Here is a 21,980-nt window from a genome sequence, read left to right as displayed (position 1 = left end):
CCACTAATGACCTCTTTCTCCCCGACCCACCCTACGTACTCCCAGCAGCCAGAACTCCATCCCAAACTCACTGCTCTCACCCTCTCCTGCCTGGCTCAAGTCACTTCCTGGCACATGTGTGTGCTTCTTATGCCAAGTGCAGGCTTCCTCCATCACCTCCTTCCCCAGCTACTCCTCAGCCCTATCCAACCCCTCCATGCAGTGCTCATCCTCCCAGTCATAGACTCCACCCCAAGGAGACAAGTCTACCCTCTGAGGCAGCCCAGAGCCACTCTCTCCTACATGCTCCTTGTGGACACATAGTCCATTCCACATCCTTCTTCCCATTTGCCTTTGCTCAGGGCCCTCCTCTGCTCCCCAAAGCTACCACCCTCACCCCCACAACCCCCAGCCCTCCCCCCGCCCCATCACATAGTATCTGGAACCCTGAGAATCTCTGGTTTTGTCTCTGTGGATCTGGGCCAGGGATGTCAATGGGTGTGTCTAGATCAAGCTGGAAATTCCATAAGGACAACAAGTATCTCCTCCTGGCTCTGACCTTCCACTGAGTCCCAGGATGGGGCTCCGAGATATGGCAGTCCTGGGATGTGCTGGATAAATGCAGGCAGCTGGTGCAGCAGGAGGTAGAGACATCCAGTCCTCTTGCCCTCAGCTCCATCTCTCCATTAGCTGTCACCATCATCAGGCAGGCGTCTGCCAGCCCCCTGCTGCCCCATCCTGCAGCCTCTTTCCCTGAGAGGAGAAGCTAGGGCCCTGTGCATCCTCACTTCAGGCCCAAAGGGCTGTAGCCCCACTGGAGGCTGCTGGCTGCTTCTGAGTGCTCAGGCTGCTGCCCTGTTTGAGGTTTGCTGGCTGACACCTGGCGGGCCTCCTCCAGGTCTCTTGCCTGCTGCCTCCTTTTTCCCAGTTCTTTGGGCCCTGAGGGCATGGTGACAATCACAATAGGCCAACTTTCAATTTAGGGGACATCATTCACCCACAGGAAACATTAAATCCCAGGGGCTGAAACATCAGGAAATGGAAATTTGAGCCCCAATTCTGCCAAGACTGCCAGGTCTCGGTGAGTCCTTGGGCAGGAAGTGGCTTTCACACTTTGCATGTCAGTCTGGGGGTCTATGAGATGAGTGGATAGAGTCCTTACCAGGTCTGCTGCCCCCTGTGGTTCTGAGATGCTACAGTGAGTCTATGCTTGGGGAAAACAGCTTAATGTTACCATGGATCTGGGCTGAGCAAAACAAAAAGGCCAAATCTGATACCCAAAAAATAACGGCATCATGGATTGAAAAGTCAAACAGCCAGAACCTGGGAGATAGAAATGAATTTTTTAATACATTTCCGTGCTTTGTCTGCAAATACCATTCAACAGATTCAGCTGGCCAGAGGTGCCTTTTGCTTATGGGGAAGTAAGCCTCTGCCCCAGCCCTCCTTGCAGCCAACAGCAAAAACCCACAGCAATCTCTTCTGGCTCAAAGGATGCTGGGGCTCCTGCAGCTCTCTCCTGATCAAAGAACTATTTCCCTCGGAATGCAAAGGGTACAGTCCAAGGGTAACTACGGATTAACATTTTATTAGAAAGAAAAAATTCTGAATAAGTCAAGTGACCTGAAATTGAGAGATCGAGGAAAAGCCAGACGTTCAAGAGGCCCAAACAATAAAGTTGGCCATGCGAGTGATCCCAGATCTCTGCCCTAGGCTCCCTCCTGCTTAGAAACATCACAAACCAAGCTAACACCAGCATCAGAGAAAATCAGACCTGCTGTCTGTATTCAATTCTTATGTAAATGTTAGTGATATCCTTCCCCACAAACACACAAAGCTTCCAGAGGATTAGAAGTATGGATAATAATCCTTTCAAAGAAACAGGTACGCTTGGGATTTGTCATCTTTTCCTTTCTCCTGAAACCACTAACACTCCACCACCAATTCTCAACCCATTCTGCTTCAACCCATCCTCACAAACACCTATGCCCAAGAGAGTTCCTTCCCCCAGCCCGTGTCTCTAACTGTTCCCTGCTTCAATCTTTGGGATCTCAGAAAATAGAATTTTGTGTTACTACTCACATTAGCCAAGCATAGTGAGGAACACAAATTAACCGTATTATCAAGAAAATTACCAAGTATGTTCTGTGTAGACACGGACATGACCACGTGGGACTTAATGTCCCGTTGTCTGGGTTATTCACATCCCTGTCTCTCTCTGGGAACATGAGCATTAGGAGGTGACTGTACTAAGTGCTTGGCTCATTGAAGATTAGAGCAACAATGACATGGGCACTAAGCGCCACACTCCTTGGGTGTAGGAACATGCCAGGCAGAACAAGCAATGGGAGAAGCTTAGTTCACACAGCCTCAGGCCACCTTCCTTCCTCCCCCAACCCCCAACCCCCAACCTGTGTATGCCTGGAAATCCCTGCTCATTTCCGCTTTGTTCAAAAACCAGGGGCTCCCCCATGTTGGCAGGGGAGCAGCCAGGGAGTGGAGTGAGGCGGGGACAGCATGATGAGCTTATGCATTAAAAATGAAGAAAATACCCAAGGCACTCATAGACAAATAGCCACCCTCCACCACCATCAAAAGGAAACACAGACCCTTCCCCAGTCCACAGTCCCACGCCCCAGGGCAGCGAATGCCCCCTGAGACCCTGTTTCCTCCTCAGAGTCACTCTCGTGACCCTTTTAACCTGGCTTTACTGCTGCTCAAACTTGGTGGGATCCGGACTGTGATGGGCAGGCCCCTGCAAGACCCTTTGGTCCGGGAGACAGAGACAAGGGAAGCACCACCCTACTAAGACAGACCTCCATCCCACCAGGTCAAGTCACTGCCTGGCCATTGTGGTCACTGAAACAGAGTCTGAAGACATCAGAAGAACTGCGTGGCCGAGGAGAACCATTCAAAGGTTCTTCTCTGTTATGGCGCCCGTGCAGTGCTGGCCCTCTGGATGCGAGAGACTCGGGATGGGAAGGCGAGTCACCATCCAGGCCAGCAGGACTTCCTCAGCCTCGGTGGTCCGCAGGCCACCCGGGTGGAGACAGTTTACAGTGTAACAAGGGGCCTGCAGGTCCTCCCTGCAGGTCCCCACTTTGGCCCTGTCTCCCGTTGAGGCCACCGTTGTCCCCCACCTCCCCACCCACGAGAGTCAGGGGCCGCATCCCTCCTATCCCCACCCTCGCTTTTCTCACGGGTCGCCCCGCGCCCTGCCCTGCCTGCCCACCGTCACGTCCAGCCACCGGGTACCCTGGGCGCATCACCAGATGCACGGCGCGGGCCCTGCTGGAGCCCCTGGGATCAGGTCCGCAGGGGCCTTGGGTCCTTGGCTCACGCAGGGTTCGCGCCTCGGCGCCTCTGGCCCTGGACTGGTTCCCGAGTCTTCTGCCTTCCGCTGGGATCCCGCCGCCTGCGCCTCTCTCAAACCTGTCTGAGACGCCCCGCGTCCGCCCTTAGCCTCCAACCCCAGTGGTGAGGGGCCTGGGGCCTGGGCGCCGGGAGGGACGGGAGGGCGAGCTGGGCGCGACCTGCCCGCCGTTTTGGGGTAGTGGGAGGTGTATTTGGGGGTTGTTGGCTGCTCAGGGCTGCCCCGTGACATGCCCACAGCACCGTGGCCGGGGTCGGCGCCCTCCTCTCCGAAATCTAGGTGCCTAGTGCGTCCTGGCACAGAGGTTTTTTAAAGACCCTCGGGGGTCGCCTGTCTGCAGTGAGTGGGATGTGGGGAGCGAACCCGCGGGTAGTCAAAAGGCCAGGCCCTGCTCCCCCAGACTCCGCCCCTAGGCCGGGGTGCCAAGCTATTGCCTTGGCGGGTCCGGAGCTGGTACCAGAAGGTTTGGCAGTGTGTGTGAGCACCATGGAAAAGAAAAGAAAGAAAAAAAAAAAGCCTTTTAAAGACTTTTCTATGTCATGAGATCAGATATGCATTCTTGTGGCAAAATGTTTCCTACCCAGTCAGGCTTAAAAAAAAAAAAAAAAAAAAAGTTCCAAATAAAATAAGGTGGGAGAAATAGTTCTTCCTATACGACAAGTGAAAGAAAGATGACCCTCAGAAACCCCTGTCTCCATTCATCACATACAGGTGAGACAGCCCTAGGTAGGACTTCTAGGGAACTGTCAGTTCAAGAGTAGGCCAGACATACAGTTCACCAATCAATTGCCTCTGACCATGTTATCAGGGCAAATGCCTTCCAACCACATGTCTGAGCTTTGATCCTGGGTTCCCATGTAAGAGGCTTGTATTAACTGCCCCATGGTACGATCTGTCCGAGACTCTTGGAGAACAGAAGCTACAGGGAGATGTTTCTACAAATGCTTCTAGGAGGTCCCATGTGTCACCTTCCATCTCATCTCCAAAGTGTCAGACAGCTGGTGAAGGAGCATCAGGCAGAACTTCTCCAGGAGCATCTGATGAGCCAGAATGTTTAGCCTGAGGAGCAATTAGGGAAATGCCGTGGAAACGTTTACGAACAGCGGCATTCCCTAGACCTGAGTTTGAATTCTGGACTAGCTGGGTAACTTAGTAAAGCTACTTCTTTGAGCCTTAATTTATTTATATGTAAAATGAGGATAATATTCTGGTTGCTGTGAGAAATTAATGAAATACATATATAATGTGCCAGACACCTAGCAGGTGTTTAACAAATACAGGCTCCCTTCCTCACTCCTTTTGTACTTTTGCCCCCACGCTGCCCTGGTGTGTGTGTGGCCCAGACCGTGGCTCTGACCTTTTAGCGTAGACAAAGGAGAAATGCAAAGGGGCTAGACTGATCCAGTGAGAATCAGAGGGACAGTCACTTCCATGGCCAGAATTATCTGACCCTCCTCTTCCCTCTACCCACATAAACCTGTGGTTCTCAAGCTTTAGTTCTTCTAGGAATCACCTGGAAGCTTCTTAAAATACAGATTCCTGGGCTTATCCCTAGAACTTTTGATTGAGAGTTCCGGATGGAGCCCAGGATCTGCACATTTAGCAACTACCCCACAGGGATTCTGATGCAGGTGGTGGTCAGTGGACCACATTGTGAGATGCACCAAGACAGTCAGGGCTTTGGGTGAGTTGGGAAGACAATGAAGGAGGCAGGCATTAACTTGGTTACTAAGAAAAAGCCTTTTGCCATTGATATTTAATGAAGCACTCCAAAAGAAAGAAGGAACCATACAGGAATCATGCAAATACAATGAACTTCCAGGCAACCAACAGTATAAACCCAGCTGATTAGCCTCCGTCAGTCTTTCAATCTGGTCATATGAATAGCTGGGGGACTCTGGGAATATACAATCTCTCAGAGCAAGTAAGGAGCCCAGCTCCACACCCCCACTGCCCCTGCATGCTGAGGCAGCATCTGGAGCCCCTGTCATCCAAGGGCAAAGCACAAAGATGTTCCCACATACTCCACACCCTCTAGCTGGCTCCATTCCAAGAGGATCTGGCACACAGTCAGGACTTAATAAACATCTGCTGGCCTGAAGTTAATTGGGGAAGACAACAACCGAGAAATTTATATCAAAAAAAGCCTTTCTATTTCTTTCCTGGACCACAGGGAAGGGGAGAAGCAACAGAAGTGAAAATAATGTCAAATTCAGGGTTTACACAGAAAAAGTAAATCGTTAACTCCAATAAGAAGGAAACAGGAGAGTTAGTTCTGGGTTCTCTGTAAGGGGAAATTACTAAACTGACATTTGGGCATGCAAGAGAAAATATTTCCACTCCCCAACCCACACTGCCCCCATCAGAACACATTAGTCCAGAGTCCCACTCCCTCTATGCAAACTGCACAGATCGGGCACTGGAGCAGGCCCCCACCGCAGAGGGGGAACACAGTGCACCACTGCTGATGGCTACACCCCCTGAGTCATGGAAGGCAGTGGAGTCCAGGTCACCCCAGACCACACCACCCTGGGAACCGCTCACACATGTGGACAGAGACACGGGTCAGAATTCTCTTCCATCTCAGACATGTTACGACCCAGAATCCTTTAGAACCAATGATTAATTATCTTCCTTCTCTGAGGGACCAGCAACATGAGTCTTTTTAAACTACAGGCAAACCTGAACCCACTGCCATCTGCTTCTTCAGAAGTGTAGTTAGCAAATTGCACACCAAACTCTACTTGGACCAGGCTGATGTTGAGACGTGTTCATATAATCTTTGAGCAAAAACTGATAGATCACACTACAGGAGTCATCTAGAAATATGTTTGCTAGAGAGGTGAGGGGAATGGAGGGATGGGAATCAGACACCTGGCCCAGGGGCTGTGTGTACATTGGATTATTAGATACAGATTTACAAGTTGCCTTCAGAGACCCACGTGATCAGAATATAAACCTAGCTTTTTTTCTTACTAGAATATGCTACCACTTGAGTAGTATTCTGTGTGTAACTAAAAGGCTTAAGCTATTTTTGCAGAACAAAATAGGGGTTCAGAATTTGCCCCATTCTTTAACTTAGACTTCATAGATGTTCCAGATGGATCCATGTAGGGTCAAATATTTGAGGTCATCAGTTTGTCTGGATCCCAGAGACATCAGCTCAGGAGTCCCTTGTCTACCACTCCATAGACAGAGGCTTGGTCATCAGTTAGATGCAATCTAATACTAAGATTGCTGACACCCGAGAAAGCCATGCCCACACACACTCAACTTACAGATATTGACTGAGCCCATGCCTTCACACAGCCTGCAGGGAGATGAGAGAGTGTACGGTTAGTGCTGAGTTCCTTTGCTTTTGCACCAAACCTATTCTCCTCCATGCTGAAGGAGGAGAAGGGCCCTAAGGGGCAGGTGCAGGCTACCCACCTGCTGCAGACAGCATCAGTGTTGGTCTTGCTTGCTTGGATCCCAAAAGGACAGGAGTATGTTAGCTTTCAGGATCCAAAAGGCCACTTTACGCCATGTTTGGCTTTCGGCCGTGGAAATTTGGTGAACTGGGAAGTAGAGATGAGGGGGGCATCCTCCTGGTCCCTTGGCTGGAAATGCCAGCAAAGCCAAAGTGGTGATGGAAGCTGCTGCTACCTAGCTAGATGTCTCTGAGCAGGAAAAAGCTTGCCTATTACTAAAACAGATTCATTTTTATACCATGATTTTAAATGGTACCCCAGACATCTACCTGATTTCATTCAATGCAGAGGGAGGCTGAAGAGTATGGTGTGGTTAAGAGCCGGGACTCTCAAGCCAGGCTGCCTGGACTTAAATCTGGCTGTGCTGCTTACTAGCTGGGTGACATTGGGCAGGTCGCTTAACCTTTCTGTGCCTCAATTTCCCCAACATAAAATGGGGATGATAATACCCTCCTGAAAGGATTATTGTAAAGTTTGATTGAGTTCTACATGGAAAGTGCCTAAAATGGAAACTGGCACATAGTAAGGAAATCCAATATGTTTGCTACCAACATTATAAACATCTCATTTCTGTAATCCCAGCACCTTGGGAGACTGAGGGAGGTGCATCACTTGAGCCCAGGAATTCGAGATTAGGCTGGCCAACATGGTGAAACCCTGTTTCTACTAAAAATACAAAAATTAGCCAGGCATGGTGGCAGGCACTTGTAGTCCCAGCTACTTGGGAGGCTGAGGCAGAAGAATCACTCAAATCTGGGAAGAGGAGGTTGCAATGAACTGAGATCGCACCACTGCACTCCAGCCTGGGTGACAGAGTGAGACTCTGTCTCAAAAAAATATGTATATATTATTTATGATGAGACATTTATACCACTACAGTGGGCTTTTTATAAACACTCCCTCCTCCCTCACACCTCTCTGCAATTTCTGCTCTGTCTCCCCTTTTGTAGCTTCCCACTTCAAACCTTTTTCCCCAGGAAAGCTCTACCCTGCCTCATTCTGCCCAGCTCAAAACACTTCTTCACTCATCTTTTGAGTGAGGATGTATGCATCTGGCTCGGTTTCCTGCCACTCAGTCTGGCATTGCCACAGCCTTAGGACTGTGCCTTTTCAAGGAACCCACAGCGCCCGTGGTGGTGCCTGTCGAACCACAATGCTGGCGACAGCTATCTCTGAGTTGAGTGGCTCTGAATGCTTTTGTTTTCTTATTTTCCGTATTGGCAGCAGTGAGCATTACTTATGTAACTAAGTTAAATATTTTAAATGCCAAGAGGAGACAGTCTCTTAAAAGGTCAATGGCCACAGTACACGTAGCACAATATGCTAAATCAACTTTAAAATCACATGCATAGGGGATGTGTACTAATAATTCTGACTGAGTTATTAATCCATTAATTATTAGTATCATAATGAAAATCAGTGCAAGTGCCAGCTGCTCACTGAATGCTAGTGAGTGGGTTGGGGGCTTAAGTATCTGAATGCAGAGAGAACTCCGGTGGCTTCACCCAAAGCCCCAAGGAAGCTGACAGAAAAGTGTGTGTGCTTGAGTCAAGCATGGAGCAAGTCCAGCAGCATGGCCGAGCTGCCCTGAGTGCCGCTTCATGGAAGGTTTCTAAAGCCAACCAGGCCTTTGAGTTCCCTCTTCATGGGGGCAGCCCGGCCTGGCCATCATCTCATGACAATCACCTCCTCCCACTGGGGCTTACTATGTTCCATTAAAACTCACTTAATCCTGCAACAGCCTTACGAGGTGGATTTTGTGATTATCTCTGTTTTACAGCTGAAGACACTGAGGTATAAAGAGGTCACATACTAATAAGTGGCGGAGCTGGGATTTGAACCCAGAGTGGGCTCATGGCCTGTGCTCTTCGCCTGTATATTCTACTACCCAGTCTAGCCTCCCCGCCCTGAAGGGACCCAGCTAGAAGCTCTAATGATGTGGCCGTCCCAAGTCCAAAGGCCCATGCAACCATCCCAGGTGTAAATACACATCACTCTGCCCCACACTGGCTTCAACTGCCCTCAATTCTTGGCTCAAATTGTCAGCATAGCTTCTCCTTAGCTGTTGAGAAGGCAGCCTCCTTCTCTGACAGCTTCCCTGGGCCGCTAACCCCAGGCCCTGGAGGACTGATGTATGTCTGTCTTGTCTTCCTTTGCAAGGACAGAACTTGTGCCACTCATTTCTATTCCCTGGTCCTGAACACCAGGCTATCTAGGTTGATAGGATTCTTTGCACATCCCAAATCAAATGGCCTTTAACTAATTTTCTGAGTGATTTCAGCTTTAAGAACCCACTGAAGCTGATTGCAGAAACATCCTTTCAGCCAAGAGGGTAAAGTAGTGGCCCTGGAACAAGATCCAGGTTACAGCCTGAGGGGCCGTGCAGGAGGGAGAAGAGCATTGGTGGCCAGCCCGGAGACTGGTACATTTTAGGTGAGCCATTAACTGGCTGTGCTCTTGGGCAAGCCCCTTCCTCCCTCTGATGTCAGTTTCCCTATCTGCAAAATGGGGACATGGTTGGAGTCCGTGATTTCTAGAGTCTTTCCCAGTTTGAACATTCTCTGCCTGGAAGATTTCAGACCAGCTCTGAGTAGGGACGTGAAGGGACCCTGGAGCCCCTGTCCTCACCGGATTTCCTCGCCCTCCAGCAGTTTGCGATAAGTGGCGATCTCCACGTCCAGGCCTAGCTTGGAGTTCATCACCTCCTGGTACTGCTTGAGCAAGCAGGCCATGTCCTGCTTGGCCTTCTGCAGGGCGCCCTCCAGCTCAGCCAGCTTGCAGTGGGCATTGCTGAGGGCTGCCTCACCCTGCTGCTCAGACTGGGCCACCGCAGCCTCCAGCTTGCAGCGCTGTGGGGATGGACAGAAGGGAAGGAGTTTGAAAAGGGTGCAGGTTGTGGGGACTCTGGTGGGTCTCCAGTGGCCTTGGTCATCCTATTTTATCTCAATTCAAAACGGTTAATTTTTAAACTTGATACTATTTAAAAGAAATACATATAAATGGAAAATTAACTAGGCAGGGACATGGCCCATTTGGATTTTTTTTCCTTCATTTTTGTACACTTTATCATAAAACTGACTTGAGTTTGGCAGGTGAGCCATTAGAGGGAGGAAATGTTAGCACTGAAATAGGAATGAGCATTATTAGTGATATTACCTTATACTTGTATATACCGTTGTTCGTTTACAGGGTACTTTCATAGATGTTATCTTATTTGACCTTCAAAGTTATTCTGCAAGCTTGTCACTACAGGCATTATTGTTCCCTTCATTATGCAAATGAAGAAGTTAATACTCCAAAAGGCTGTGACTTGCCCTAAGCTATGCAGTTAATTAGCACCAAGCTCAGGTATTCAAAGGCCACTGTGCAGGGTCTCACTCTTTGGCCTGCTGAGATCATCTTGCTGAAAGAAGCTCCCATGTGCAACAACTCCGGACATGCTAACTACAGCCCCTCCCTTCATCCCGCTTAAGAAAGCATATCAGAAGCAAATGAACTAAAGCACTGTTATCACAGGACAACTTCAAATCTTCTCTAATTTCACATCTAAAAAGTAAACCATTCACATATTTCATTACTCAGCTCTTAACCGTAACAAATTACTAGTGATACATCCTATGCAGTGATGAAGAACAGCAACTCAGAAGGCAGAAGACAGAGATTAAGCCAGGCATGTGTGGGAGCACAGTGTTATGCTGGAGGTAGTATTACAAATCACTGGCGAAAGGATGGATTACATAATCTATTTTCTTATGATATGTAGAAAAATTAATTTAGAACCCTACTCACTGTGTATACAAAAAAAAAAATAAAGTTCAGATGGATCACAGACCTAAATGCAAGAGGTAAAACTATAAAACTAATAGCAGGGAGAAATTTAAGAGGCTACCTCTATTACGTCAAAACCTTCTAAGTCTAGACCATTAAAGGAAGAACTTAAGATGAATTTGGGTACATCCAGGTTAAAGATTTGGGCTCAATAAGGGACAAACAGACAAGTGATACACTGAGAGAAAGTTAATTGCAACGTGTGTACTGAAAAGGCTTACAATCCAGGTAGAATGGACAAAGGAATACTGCAAATCACCAAGAAAAAAGAAAGGAACCACAATAGAAAAATGGGCAGATATATGAGTAGACAGTTCTTAGAAGGGGAATACAAATAACTAGTAAGTGTATGAGGAAAGATTTCATATCACCACTTAACCAAAGAAATGAAAATTAAAATAACAATTAGGTGCCAGTTTACACATATCACATCCACAAGAATTTGGAAGTTTGATTAATAGTGGGTGTTGGAACAGGAGCCCTTGCATGCTGATTATAGTAGTGTTCTCTGGCATAGTTCAAATACACACCTCTCCAAAGATGATAGCAGTCCCTGAAGATAGAAGGGAAGCAGGAACCAGACAAGAAGCGGCAGGTGTACGGAGTGGGGTCTCGGCGCCCCCCAACCTGCTGCTTAGCGTTCTCCACCTCTGCCGTTGGCCTCTGGATCATGAGGTTCAGCTCGTTGAGCTCATCCTTGGTTCTGCGGAGGTTCTCACCCTGTTGGGTCACTGTGGCCTTCATCTCCTCACACTGTGGGTTGAGAGGCAAACACGCAGAAACAATGGCTAGAGGCTGCTGTCCCCGACCCAATCAGCCAGCCTGCTGTTCTGCAGTTCTCCCGCCTTCTGGCCCTGCTCTACCCAGGACCCCAGCGGCAGCCCCCTAGAGTGCAGGAGTGCGTTTCCCAGGGAAACTCGAGGCTCACAGCTATCCTCCTGTCTCAGTGGGGCAGGCCTGCCCTCCAGACTACCTTGGTTTGGTACCAGGTCTCAGCCTCTGCCCGGCTGCAGCTGGCAATATCATCATACTGAGCCTTGATCTCGGCCACAACCAAGTCCATGTTGAGCTCCCAGCTGTTGTCCATCTTCACCACCGCAGAGGTGTCAGAGATTTGTGACTGAAGGAGGCAAATTTCCTGTAGGAGACAGCAACCAGTGCCCTCAACTCCAAATCTCCTGATCCTATCTCCTCAGGAATTAACAAAAAATAAATAAAATAAAATAAATCCCAACTCTGAAATTAGAAAACTACCAGCAAGTCAGGAAAATTTAAAAACTGTAGCTCTAAGAGGAAAAGGCTGGAATTGGGACCGTGGCCTCAAAGCAATGAGTAATGTGGAATTCTACTAATACAGGGATCAACAGAGCTGGATTTATGTGTATGCGGTCACCCCGGTTCACCCCGCCTTGAGGCCTGAATAATCCAGATCAGCTGTAGCTCTATGCACAAATCTAATCAACCAGATTGTGGCCAGAGGTAGAGGCCTGGATTATCTGCTTGGGTTTTTACACTACCCGAATTAATAAATTAATTGTCAGATCTCCATGAACAGACACTTCTCAAAAGAAGACATTTATGCAGCCAAAAAACACATGAAAAAATGCTCAACATCACTGGCCATCAGAGAAATGCAAATCAAAACCACAATGAGATACCATCTCACACCAGTTAGGATGGCAATCATTAAAAAGTCAGGAAACAACAGGTGCTGGAGAGGATGTGGAGAAATAGGAACACTTTTACACTGTTGGTGGGACTGTAAACTAGTTCAACCCTTGTGGAAGTCAGTGTGGCGATTCCTCAGGGATCTAGAACTAGAAATTCCATTTGACCCAGCCATCCCATTACTGGGTATATACCCAAAGGACGATAAATCATGCTGCTATAAAGACACATGCACACATATGTTTATTGCAGCATTATTCACAATAGCAAAGACTTGGAACCAACCCAAATGTCCAACAATGATAGAGTGGATTAAGAAAATGTGGCACATATACACCATGGAATACTATGCAGCCATAAAAAATGATGAGTTCGTGTCCTTTGTAGGGACATGGATGAAATTGGAAATCATCATTCTCAGTAAACTATCGCAAGAACAAAAAACCAAACACCGCATATTCTCACTCATAAGTGGGAACTGAACAATGAAAACACATGGACACAGGAAGGGGAACATCAGACTTCAGGGACTGTTGTGGGGTGGGGGGAGGGGGGAGGGATAGCATTGGGAGATATACCTAATGCTAGATGACGAGTTGGTGGGTGCAGCGCACCAGCATGGCACATGTATACATATGTAACTTACCTGCACATTGCGCACATGTACCATAGAGCCTAAAGTATAATAATAATAGTAATAATAATAAAAAATAAAAAATAAAATAAAAAAATTAAAAATAATTGTCAGATCTCCACTTCATGACATGGGAATTAACCACATTCTTTCAAATCATCTTAAAGGAAGGGCATCACCTAGTTCCACCCGAACAAGAGAAAAATCCCCTCTGGTCACAGAAGGAAAAATATCCAGGCCTAGGAGAGTCAAGAATGTACAGCTTTCCTAGAACGAAGGAACCAGGACAGGCCACACTCCAAGGAAACCCTCCCCTGTCCCCTCTCTCACTTGCTCTTCCAGAGATGGGGAGACATTTACCTCCTCGTAGAGGGACTGCAGGAAGACTGACTTCTCCTTCAGCGGCTCCACATTGGCCTCCAGGTCCGTCTTGCGCAGATAGGTGCAGTCTACATCCTGGTGGAGATAGACACGAGAGGATGTGGAGTGACCTTTGTCCCCCTCACTGTGCCCCTGAGCCTCAGCTCTCCCCAGCGGGCCCTGAGACCACCTCCTGGCCCACCTCTCTGCCTCTGGCCTGGCCCTGCCCAGCCACCCTGCACTTACAAGTCTAACCTAAACTTCTCATCTTCACCTTCAGGGCTCCCCTAGAAGGGACAGAGCCTTTGTTATCTGCCAATGATGTTACCTCCCATTGCATAAATGAGACCTGGGGAAATGAAGTGGCGAGAGGTCTGACCCCTCCAGAGCTGAGGACCTTGCCAAAGAAGGAAGCCTGATACCACGGCCCAGAACGTCAGGCTGCTGCCTCCCAGCCAGACTGACCCACAGAGCACAAGCATGTAACAGTCACAGAGCCTCTCGGTAGGTTTTCCTCAGAGCCCAGGTCAGGAAACAACCAGCACTCAAATAGCTGACTCTCCTGCCTGAGACCAAGGCCAAGCCTCTATTGGCAGATCTGTCACCAGCCTTCACTCCACTCTGTGATACTCACAAATAAGGAGGCTGGCAAGCAAGCACATTACTTGTTAAAGAACATTCACATGCACTTTCACTCAGCAACATGAAACAAAAGGGAAACCATTCACAGTTTTATTCCTTCAGGCTTTTCCATCATCACCAATTGCACTGAATGACGGTCACACTTTGAAATCATTAACAAGCTGAGAACCAACCCCTAGTCTGGGATAACAGGGGGAGGCAATGCCCGCAAGAAACCAAGACAGAATTAAAATTGAACATTTCAGTCAATCCGGTAGTTTAAAAAAAGTCAAGCAGGAGCATGGTGAGGTTTTCTTTTTATGAAGGCTCCATCGACACTGTCTGGATTCCTGCATGGGCTCCATGATGGCTTCTGCAACCAAACTAACCCACCTTCTTGTGCCAGGGGCTCCAGTGCCTTACCACCAACAATTGGGCTAATGGGAACCTGATAGGGCCCGCAGCATCAGAGTGTTCGGTGTCCAGGATTTAGTTCTTCCCATGTGAGAATAGTCACTCACCTTCTTCAGCATTATGAACTCTTTCTCAGCTGTGGCCCTGAGGGCCAGCTCTTCTTCATACCTGAGGAGAAACAACCCAGGTGGAAAGGCCCCTGGGACTGAGGACCTGGCCAGGCCAGAGCCCAGGTGTGCCAAACTCCCTGGTTTTCTCCTTTCTCTGTGCCTTTGGAGAAAAGGCTTGGCCTCTCTGGACTTCTATTTCCTAGCCACAAAGAACCCATTGGAAGGACACTGGACTTGAAGTCCAGGTCCCTGGTATCTGGTCCCAGCTTAACTAAAGTTGCTGCAAAACCTGAGGCAAGACATTTAATCTCTTTGCGTCTTGGTCTAAACCACCTGAGGTGCAGTGAGTCACTCAGTAAATATTTGTGGAATTATTTAAAAACAGACAGATGTTCCACAGAGCCTTTAAATTGTACACTGTACAAAACATAAAGCTCTATGAAGCCACCCCCATGAGGTTTTATTCCCTCTGCCCCAATATCCAAGGACTTGAATTCCTAGAAGCAACCCCTTGTTCAAGCCATTCCCCCACCCTCCTCCACCAGCCCAGCCCTCTTCCTCTTGCCTGTGAGATTGTAGCCCGGGAGCAGCCCTGCCCCCACAAGAAAGACCAGAGTTCCCAGAGCCCAGAGCATGGTTTTCATAACTTTATTTATTTATTTATTTATTTTCTGAAACGGAGTTTCGCTGTTGTTGCCCAGGCTGGGTGCAGTGGCATGATCTCAGCTCACTGCAACCTCCACCTCCTGGGTTCAAGCGATTCTCCTGCCTCAGCCTCCCAAGTAGCTGGGATTACAGGCACCCACCACCATGCCCAGCTAAATTTTTTTTGTATTATTAGTAGAGACAGGGTTCCACCATGTTGGCCAGGCTGGCCTTGAATTCCTGGCCTCAGGGGATCCACCAATCGGTCTCCCAAAGTGCTGGGATTACAGGCATGAGCCACTGCGCCCAGCCTGTTTTCATAACTTTTGAATTCCATGGTCATTTGGGGCTACAGTAAGCACTCAGCTCTATAATTACCAGCCCACACAACCCCAGAGTGGGAGACAGAGCTTGACGCCTGCACAGAGGATTCTGTCTACATTTGCTTCACCCCAAGGGAGGCGAGGACCCACTGCTGGGTCCAGCCAGATGGTAAAACCTGAACTTCCAAGAATCCCAAGGAGGGTTGGAACTACCAGGATTGATTGAGGTCAAAATCACCCTTCACTCTGTCTGCATCTACAAGGTAAGTACAGTGACCCAGCGAGTTTAGACTAGGTAATGAACAAGCTAAACAACTCAGGAAAACTCAGATTTACATTGGTATTTGAATTGCGGAGCCCTGCAGAACGAGAACCTGATGGTTTACCTGCAGAATAAATAAAGGAAGAATCCAAGTTCATCAGATACTTGGAATGGCTTCAGCCAGTTCATTTTCAGATATCTCTCCAGGGCCTTTCCCTTTCCCCCTGTCCTAGCTCTGACTGCTCTGGGCTCCTCCTCTCCAGCCCTGCTGGCCTTGCTCCTCCTGTTTCATTTGTTCCTATCTCTTCATCTCTGCATCAGTCTGTACCCTGGATGTGTGTCCCATCCCTCCCAGACAGGGAACTCTTCTCCTCTATAAATCTTTTCCCAGCCCCCAGCACAGGGCTGCAAGAACTAGGAGCTGACACGAGACAAAGCAGACGGTAAAGCAGAAGAGTCTGACAGCTCGTCAGGGCAACCCTGGCCTTCAGAAGTCTCGGCTTCTGGAGGAGTTGTGTGATCTCAGCTAAGACCGACTCCACTGCCTAGAACCATCCCAACCCTGTCATGCTCACTTCTTCTTGTAGCCCTCCAGCGCCTCCTGCATGCAATTGAGCCCTGAGGCCAGCCTGCCGCTGTCGGCCTCCACGCACTCAGCCTCCAGCCGCAGAGTCGCAGTGTAGCCCTGGAACAGGAGCTCCAGGTTGCTCTTGCAGCACTCGCGGTTCTGGTAGAACTGCAGCTTGGTCTCCAGCAGTTTGTTCTGCTGCTCCAGGAAGTGCACCTGCCATTCAGGAAGGAGGAAAGAGACTGAGGGGAAAGCCTGAGGGCAGGTTTTCCTGGTCCTCCGGAGCTCTTTCTGCCCTTGAGGAGAGAAAGCAGCCTGTGACCTTCCCCAGGAGGCCAAATTATTGGCAAAGTCTGAAAGTACAGGTCACAAGTAGTCCCCAAGTAACTTCTCTCCACCCATCCCCCCTCCCAGAAAGAGCACACTATTTATAAACATTTGTTTATTCTACACAGAATGAAATTAACATCCTGCAGAAATATTTCATACTATGCATAGTAGGCAAATAATGATCCCCCCAGAGGTGCCTGCACTAGAGGGATTTGAAACATAAGAAGGACTCAACCCACTATTACTGGCTTTGAAGATGGAGGAAGAGGGGGCCACAAGCCAAGGAATGTGGATAGCCTCTGGAAGCTGAGAACAACCTCCGGCAGCCAGCCAGCAAGAGAACAGGGACCTTAGTCCTGCAACCACCAAGGACCTCAATTCTGCCAAAAGCCTAAATGTCCCTGCAAACAGATGCTCCCCTGGGGCCTCCAAAAAGAAATGCAGCCCTGCTGACACCTTAACATCAGCCTTTGAGGTAGTAAATTTGTGTTGTTTTAAGCTGCTAAGTTTGTGGTCATTTGTACAACAGCAATTTTTAAATGTACACACCATGACTCTTCCTTACTCTGGTGCTGGGGCACTGAAGCCCAGGACAGGGGATCCCAGACCAGGAATTAGGAGACCTCTCACTCTAACTCTGCCACCAACCAGACCACTTTGCCTCATTCTCACTGAATTGCATTGTGAAACAAGACAGGAGAAATACATTAGCAGTGGTACACTGGCAGCTCCAGGCCCTATCAGGCCCACAGCCATGTCTTACTTGGCTTGCATGCTGTTTTATAGAGATCTGATTAGTTGCCAACACTTAATAACTGAGTGGTTTCAAATAAGAATCTGGATCTCTCTGACCCTCTTGACATACCAGAAGTTCTGGCAAGGCTAGGTAGGCCTGTGGCTAGAGTGAGCAGCAGCTACTGTCCCTCTAGGTGGGCATGCCTCTCAAGTTTGGCTTCATTCATGTGACCTGCTAAGCCCCCGTTGAAGTTTGCACTTACCAGCCCTAAAGCAGGTGATTTCTTCTCCAATCCTAACCTCTTTGGAGTACAAGCCTGGTACAAACCCTCAACTGTCCGACTGTCCATGCTTGCAGGACAAGGAACCAAAACTCTGATTATCCAAAAGACATCTGCCTTGGGTTTTAACATGCAGACCCAGGTCATGGGACAGCCCTCTGGCAGGATTAAACCCACCATATCAATGCACTTTGTAGTCTGGAGCACAATGCGGTTTGGAGCCTGCAGGAAGAAGGCTGGAGGGAAGAGTGTGGCCATCAGCAACCCCAAGGGAGGGGAAAGCCAGCCTGGTGCGGTGGTATAAGTTCCTCTCTCCAGACCCAGAACTGACGCCTCTCAATGGAGAGAGCAGCATTCATGGGTGATGCCCAAAAGGCCACATGCAGAGACCCCTTTGAGCCTGCACTCTCAGGGCTCTCACTGTGCTTTTGAGCAAATTAGGAAAAGATGCCTCCAGTCCCCTGCCAGGGCACATGGCTCTGCAAGCAAAGCCTGGGCTGGATTCCAACCTCCCCTGCTCTTGCTAGGTGTCCTTGTGCAATGAATAACCTGCCTAACTCTACGGTCAGCTTCTTTGTGCTGACGAAAGGGAAGAGTAATCTGGACAGCCAGCAGTATGTTAACAATGGACGCCCAGCACCTCTGTGTGCAGATATGCCCACTTCTGATGTAGCGTTGATCTGAGAGCAGAACTTCCACCCACCATCGCCCTGGTTTGTGCCTTCTTATGCAGTCCCAGGGTGTAGATATACACACCATTCAGCCCTGGAAGATGAGCTTCTCCTCCTTTAAACTTTGGTGGCTGTCCTCCCCCAAAGACTGTGAGCTCCTAGGGAGGACATCATTAGGTTAAAGGAACCAGAGCTATACACTCAACCAGGAGGACTCTGAAACTGCAGCATCAGAAAAGTCAATTCAACAGACTCTCCCCGGACCATGCTTTAAGTTTCTCAACTCACTGCCTTTAATCTATGCATGTGCTACAGGGTATAAAGTGCCTCGGGCAGAAGTCCTAAGGGTTCACAGCCTTCCTATGATGTCCCCACCACGGAGGAGCAGGCAAGGAGCCTCTGACCTCTCTGCATCCTGGCTCCTGCTCCATGTTAGGGACAGCAGCATCTCCTCTAAGGGGGAGGTCAGACATGCCTAGGCAGAGTGGCCCACTCTGCCACACTGTCCTACTGCGTGCCAGTGAGATCGGGAAGATGGACGGCCCACACACATCATGCTTGCTGCTTGCCTGTGAGTGGCAGCAACAAACCCTCCTGTTCTGTCTGGTGGTTTCAGATTCATTTTGCATTTGACTGACATGGCAACATTTGAAAACCAAGACCCTGATTCAGCCACGTTCTCAAGGCCACGTGCTAGTCAGTAGCAGGAGAATTTGAACCACCCTATCATCGGGTTCCAAGTCCCTTTCCCCTTCCTAAGCCACAGTAACCCAGGAAACAGCTCACAGACCCACCTTGTCAATGAAGACAGCAAACTTGTTGAGACACTTGATGTGTTCCTTCTCCTCATGCTTCACACACTGGGCATTGGGGTCGATCTCTAGGTTGAGGGGCGTGAGGAGGCTCTCGTTGACGGTAACAGATGTGATGCAGGGTAGGCTGGGCCTGCAAAGGCCCCCTGCCCATTAGCCAAACCTGCCCCTGCTGTGTAGGGGCCATCTACAACTCACCACGATCCGGGGAGACCCCACAGTACACAGGCTCTGACTGCCAAAGCCTCCGAGGCGCCTGTAGCCTAGCCCCCCGGGACTGACCCCATGATGGGCCATGGCACTGACACAGTTGTGATCCCCAGGCTTGGGCACAATGGCAGAGTGGGAGCTAAAGTTCTTGACCCTGCAGCCAGAGCTGATGTGGCAGGATTGGCTCACCATGCCTCTGCTCTGTGGGACAGTCCCCTGGACTGAGGATTGAAGGATGACACGGTCTCATACGGGAGGCCTGTTTTCGCTCCTGCCTTTTATTGGGCAGAGGACAGGCCTCCTGACAACATAAAGGCAGAGAATGTTATTAATGCCATTTATGAGCATGGGAATCTCCCTCTAGGCAGACCGCAAGGGAAACTGAAACCTGCCTCTTTTAATAGGCATATCGAAGAGACCCTGCTTCCCAATAAACCTGCCCTTGCCATTCCAACCTCACAGGCCTAGACACATCTATCAAGCCCCTAATTCCCCTCCAACCTGTGAGAGGACCAAGAATCATCATCCCACCAGGCAAGTCGAGGCTTCAGCCAGCACATTCTTGAAACTCCAAGGGTCCTATGTCCCACGAAGTTCCCACCAAGCCCATCGTTTCAGGTTAGGCACTTGTGGGGCAGACGCTTAAAGCCTTTCCCTATGATTGCTGTTAGCTACAATTCGTCTTATAGGGTAGCCATTGGACTTTGTGTTGTCCCCCTTGAAGGCAGAAGTCATGTCTATTCACCTTTATATCCCCTCTGGCAACTAGTACATACCAGGTCCCCAGGCAGCCTTGGTTGAAATGAATGGACTGGACTCAGGAGAGAGCGGCCAACATCTGCAGAGCATCTTTATCTAGTCCACAACACTGACTGACCCTCCATTATTTGCCAGGCCCAGTCACTGGCCTCAGGAGCTGGCCTGGAGCAGTCGCCTTCATTTGGCAGGTAAGGTCCCACCAGAACAGGCCCTCAACTACAGGCTGGGAGAAAAAAAGCTAGGTGGACAGTTTGCCTTTGAAGAACCTGACCTCACTGAAGAGACAGAGGCAGGGAAGAGTCACAGCCAGAGAAGGAAAGATGACCAGGTAAGGGGCACAGATAGCATGTTCTTAGCCTTCCTAGGAAGGTCACTTATAGCTGGCCAGAGGGTCACAGAGGAGGCAAGACCAAAGTCAGGTCCCAGAGGATGGCAACGTCTTCAGGGAGAACAGAGGCAGGGGTGCAGTCTCCAGGCAGAGCACAAACCTAATTCCTAGAGAAATTAACCAGTGCATGAGATCCTTCACAAAGCAGGGCCCTCGGCCAGGGACTGCCCGCCCCTGCCTCCCCATCATATAGGGCACCTTCTGTGTCACACCAAGAACAGGATGGAAATGGGACTTAATGGGGAAAGTGCCTGCCTTTTTATACAGCACAGCAGCAGTCTGGAGGCAATTTTGCCAAACCGCCTCAGCCCCAGGCCCTTGAGTAGGGCTCTCTGTGCATGACGACAAGAATAAAAAATAATCTTCTGGAATTCTGTCTCAGAGAAACAGACTTGAGGAAGGGGCACTAGAAAAGACTCAAACACCACAGGAGAGAGTAGGAGTCTTCCTGGTCTTTTTCTCTCACATGTGTGCACACACATACACATATACATGCATACACATGCATGCATGCACACATTCCTCACAAGAGAAAGACACAGAGGATAGAGTCAAATGCTAGGAGCAGAGGGTAAGGATAGATGCAGAGGGAGCAGGTTCCAGCCCAGCCCCAGGAAGCATCAGTCTGAGATGAGGGCCTTGTTTCTGCATCTGCAGCACAGAGCTCCAAGGGGAACCAAGACAGCAGAGGAGGCCTGGGGAGGCGCCCTATAAATTGAATTCTGTAAAGAAACAACGCCCTCCAGCCATTTGTTCTTGTGGCCATGTGGCTACCTCACCGCTTGCTGGCCACGGAAGGAAAACTCCCACACTAATCCTAACCCATGGGGAAGAGTTGAGTGTGTCTGAAGGTGAGAGGGTTCCTCCATGGTGGACACACTAAACAAGGGAAGCAAAATAGAACCCAGAGTTCAAAGCTGATGCTCTGGAAGGGCCTGTCTCGTGTTGGTCTCTATTTGTTTCTTTCAGTCAACCAGCATTTACTGAGTACCCACTATATACCAGGCACCTTTAGATGAACTGGGAATATACCAGTAAATAAAATAGACAAAAACACATACTTTTGTGGGTTCGCATTACAGTGGGAGAGATAAATGGTAAACTTAGATAAATAAATTATATGTTAGATGGTGATAAGTGTTACAGAAAGAAGAAAGAAACAAGTTAAGGGGAATCAGGAGAGCTGGGAGAAAGAGTGGGTACAATTTCGGCTGTGGTTAGAGTAAGCTCCACTGAGAAGGGGACATTGGGACAAAGGTTTTAAGGGGGTAAGGGCAAGCCACATGTGCCGAGGAAAGAGCTTGTGCAAAGACCCACGGTGGGAACAAACAGGCCTGGTGTTCTCACCAAGAGCAAGGAGGCTGGTGTGGTTTTTGCAGTGAGAGTGAAGGAGTGAGTATGGGCATGGTCAGAGAGATACAGCAATGAGGGATCTCCACACAGGTCATGGAAAGCCAGTGAGCTGTTGTAAGGACATCTGCTCCCACACAGAGTGCGGTGTCAAGACTTGGAAGGTTTTGTGCACAGAACTGACAAAAC

General features: G+C 49.1%; 1 protein-coding gene across 1 annotated transcript; it reads right to left on the bottom strand.

Annotated features, from left to right (window-relative positions):
- Window positions 1-763: 763 nt before the first annotated feature.
- LOC129010709 (keratin, type II cuticular Hb5-like) lies at window positions 764-19,486 on the bottom strand. Its single transcript, XM_054445220.1, is given in 11 exon segments — window positions 764-918; window positions 3,038-3,279; window positions 3,513-3,645; window positions 6,622-6,662; window positions 9,451-9,671; window positions 11,278-11,403; window positions 11,624-11,788; window positions 13,313-13,408; window positions 14,455-14,515; window positions 16,263-16,471; window positions 19,067-19,486. Coding segments are annotated over 11 exon segments (1,869 nt in total).
- Between the last annotated feature and the right edge of the window lie 2,494 nt (window positions 19,487-21,980).

This window comes from Pongo pygmaeus, chromosome 10 (genome assembly GCF_028885625.2).
Source record: "Pongo pygmaeus isolate AG05252 chromosome 10, NHGRI_mPonPyg2-v2.0_pri, whole genome shotgun sequence".
In the NCBI taxonomy this organism is placed as follows: domain Eukaryota; kingdom Metazoa; phylum Chordata; class Mammalia; order Primates; family Hominidae; genus Pongo; species Pongo pygmaeus.
The sequence above is the reverse complement of the archived record's forward strand: the minus strand, read 5'-3'. Positions and strand labels throughout refer to the sequence as shown.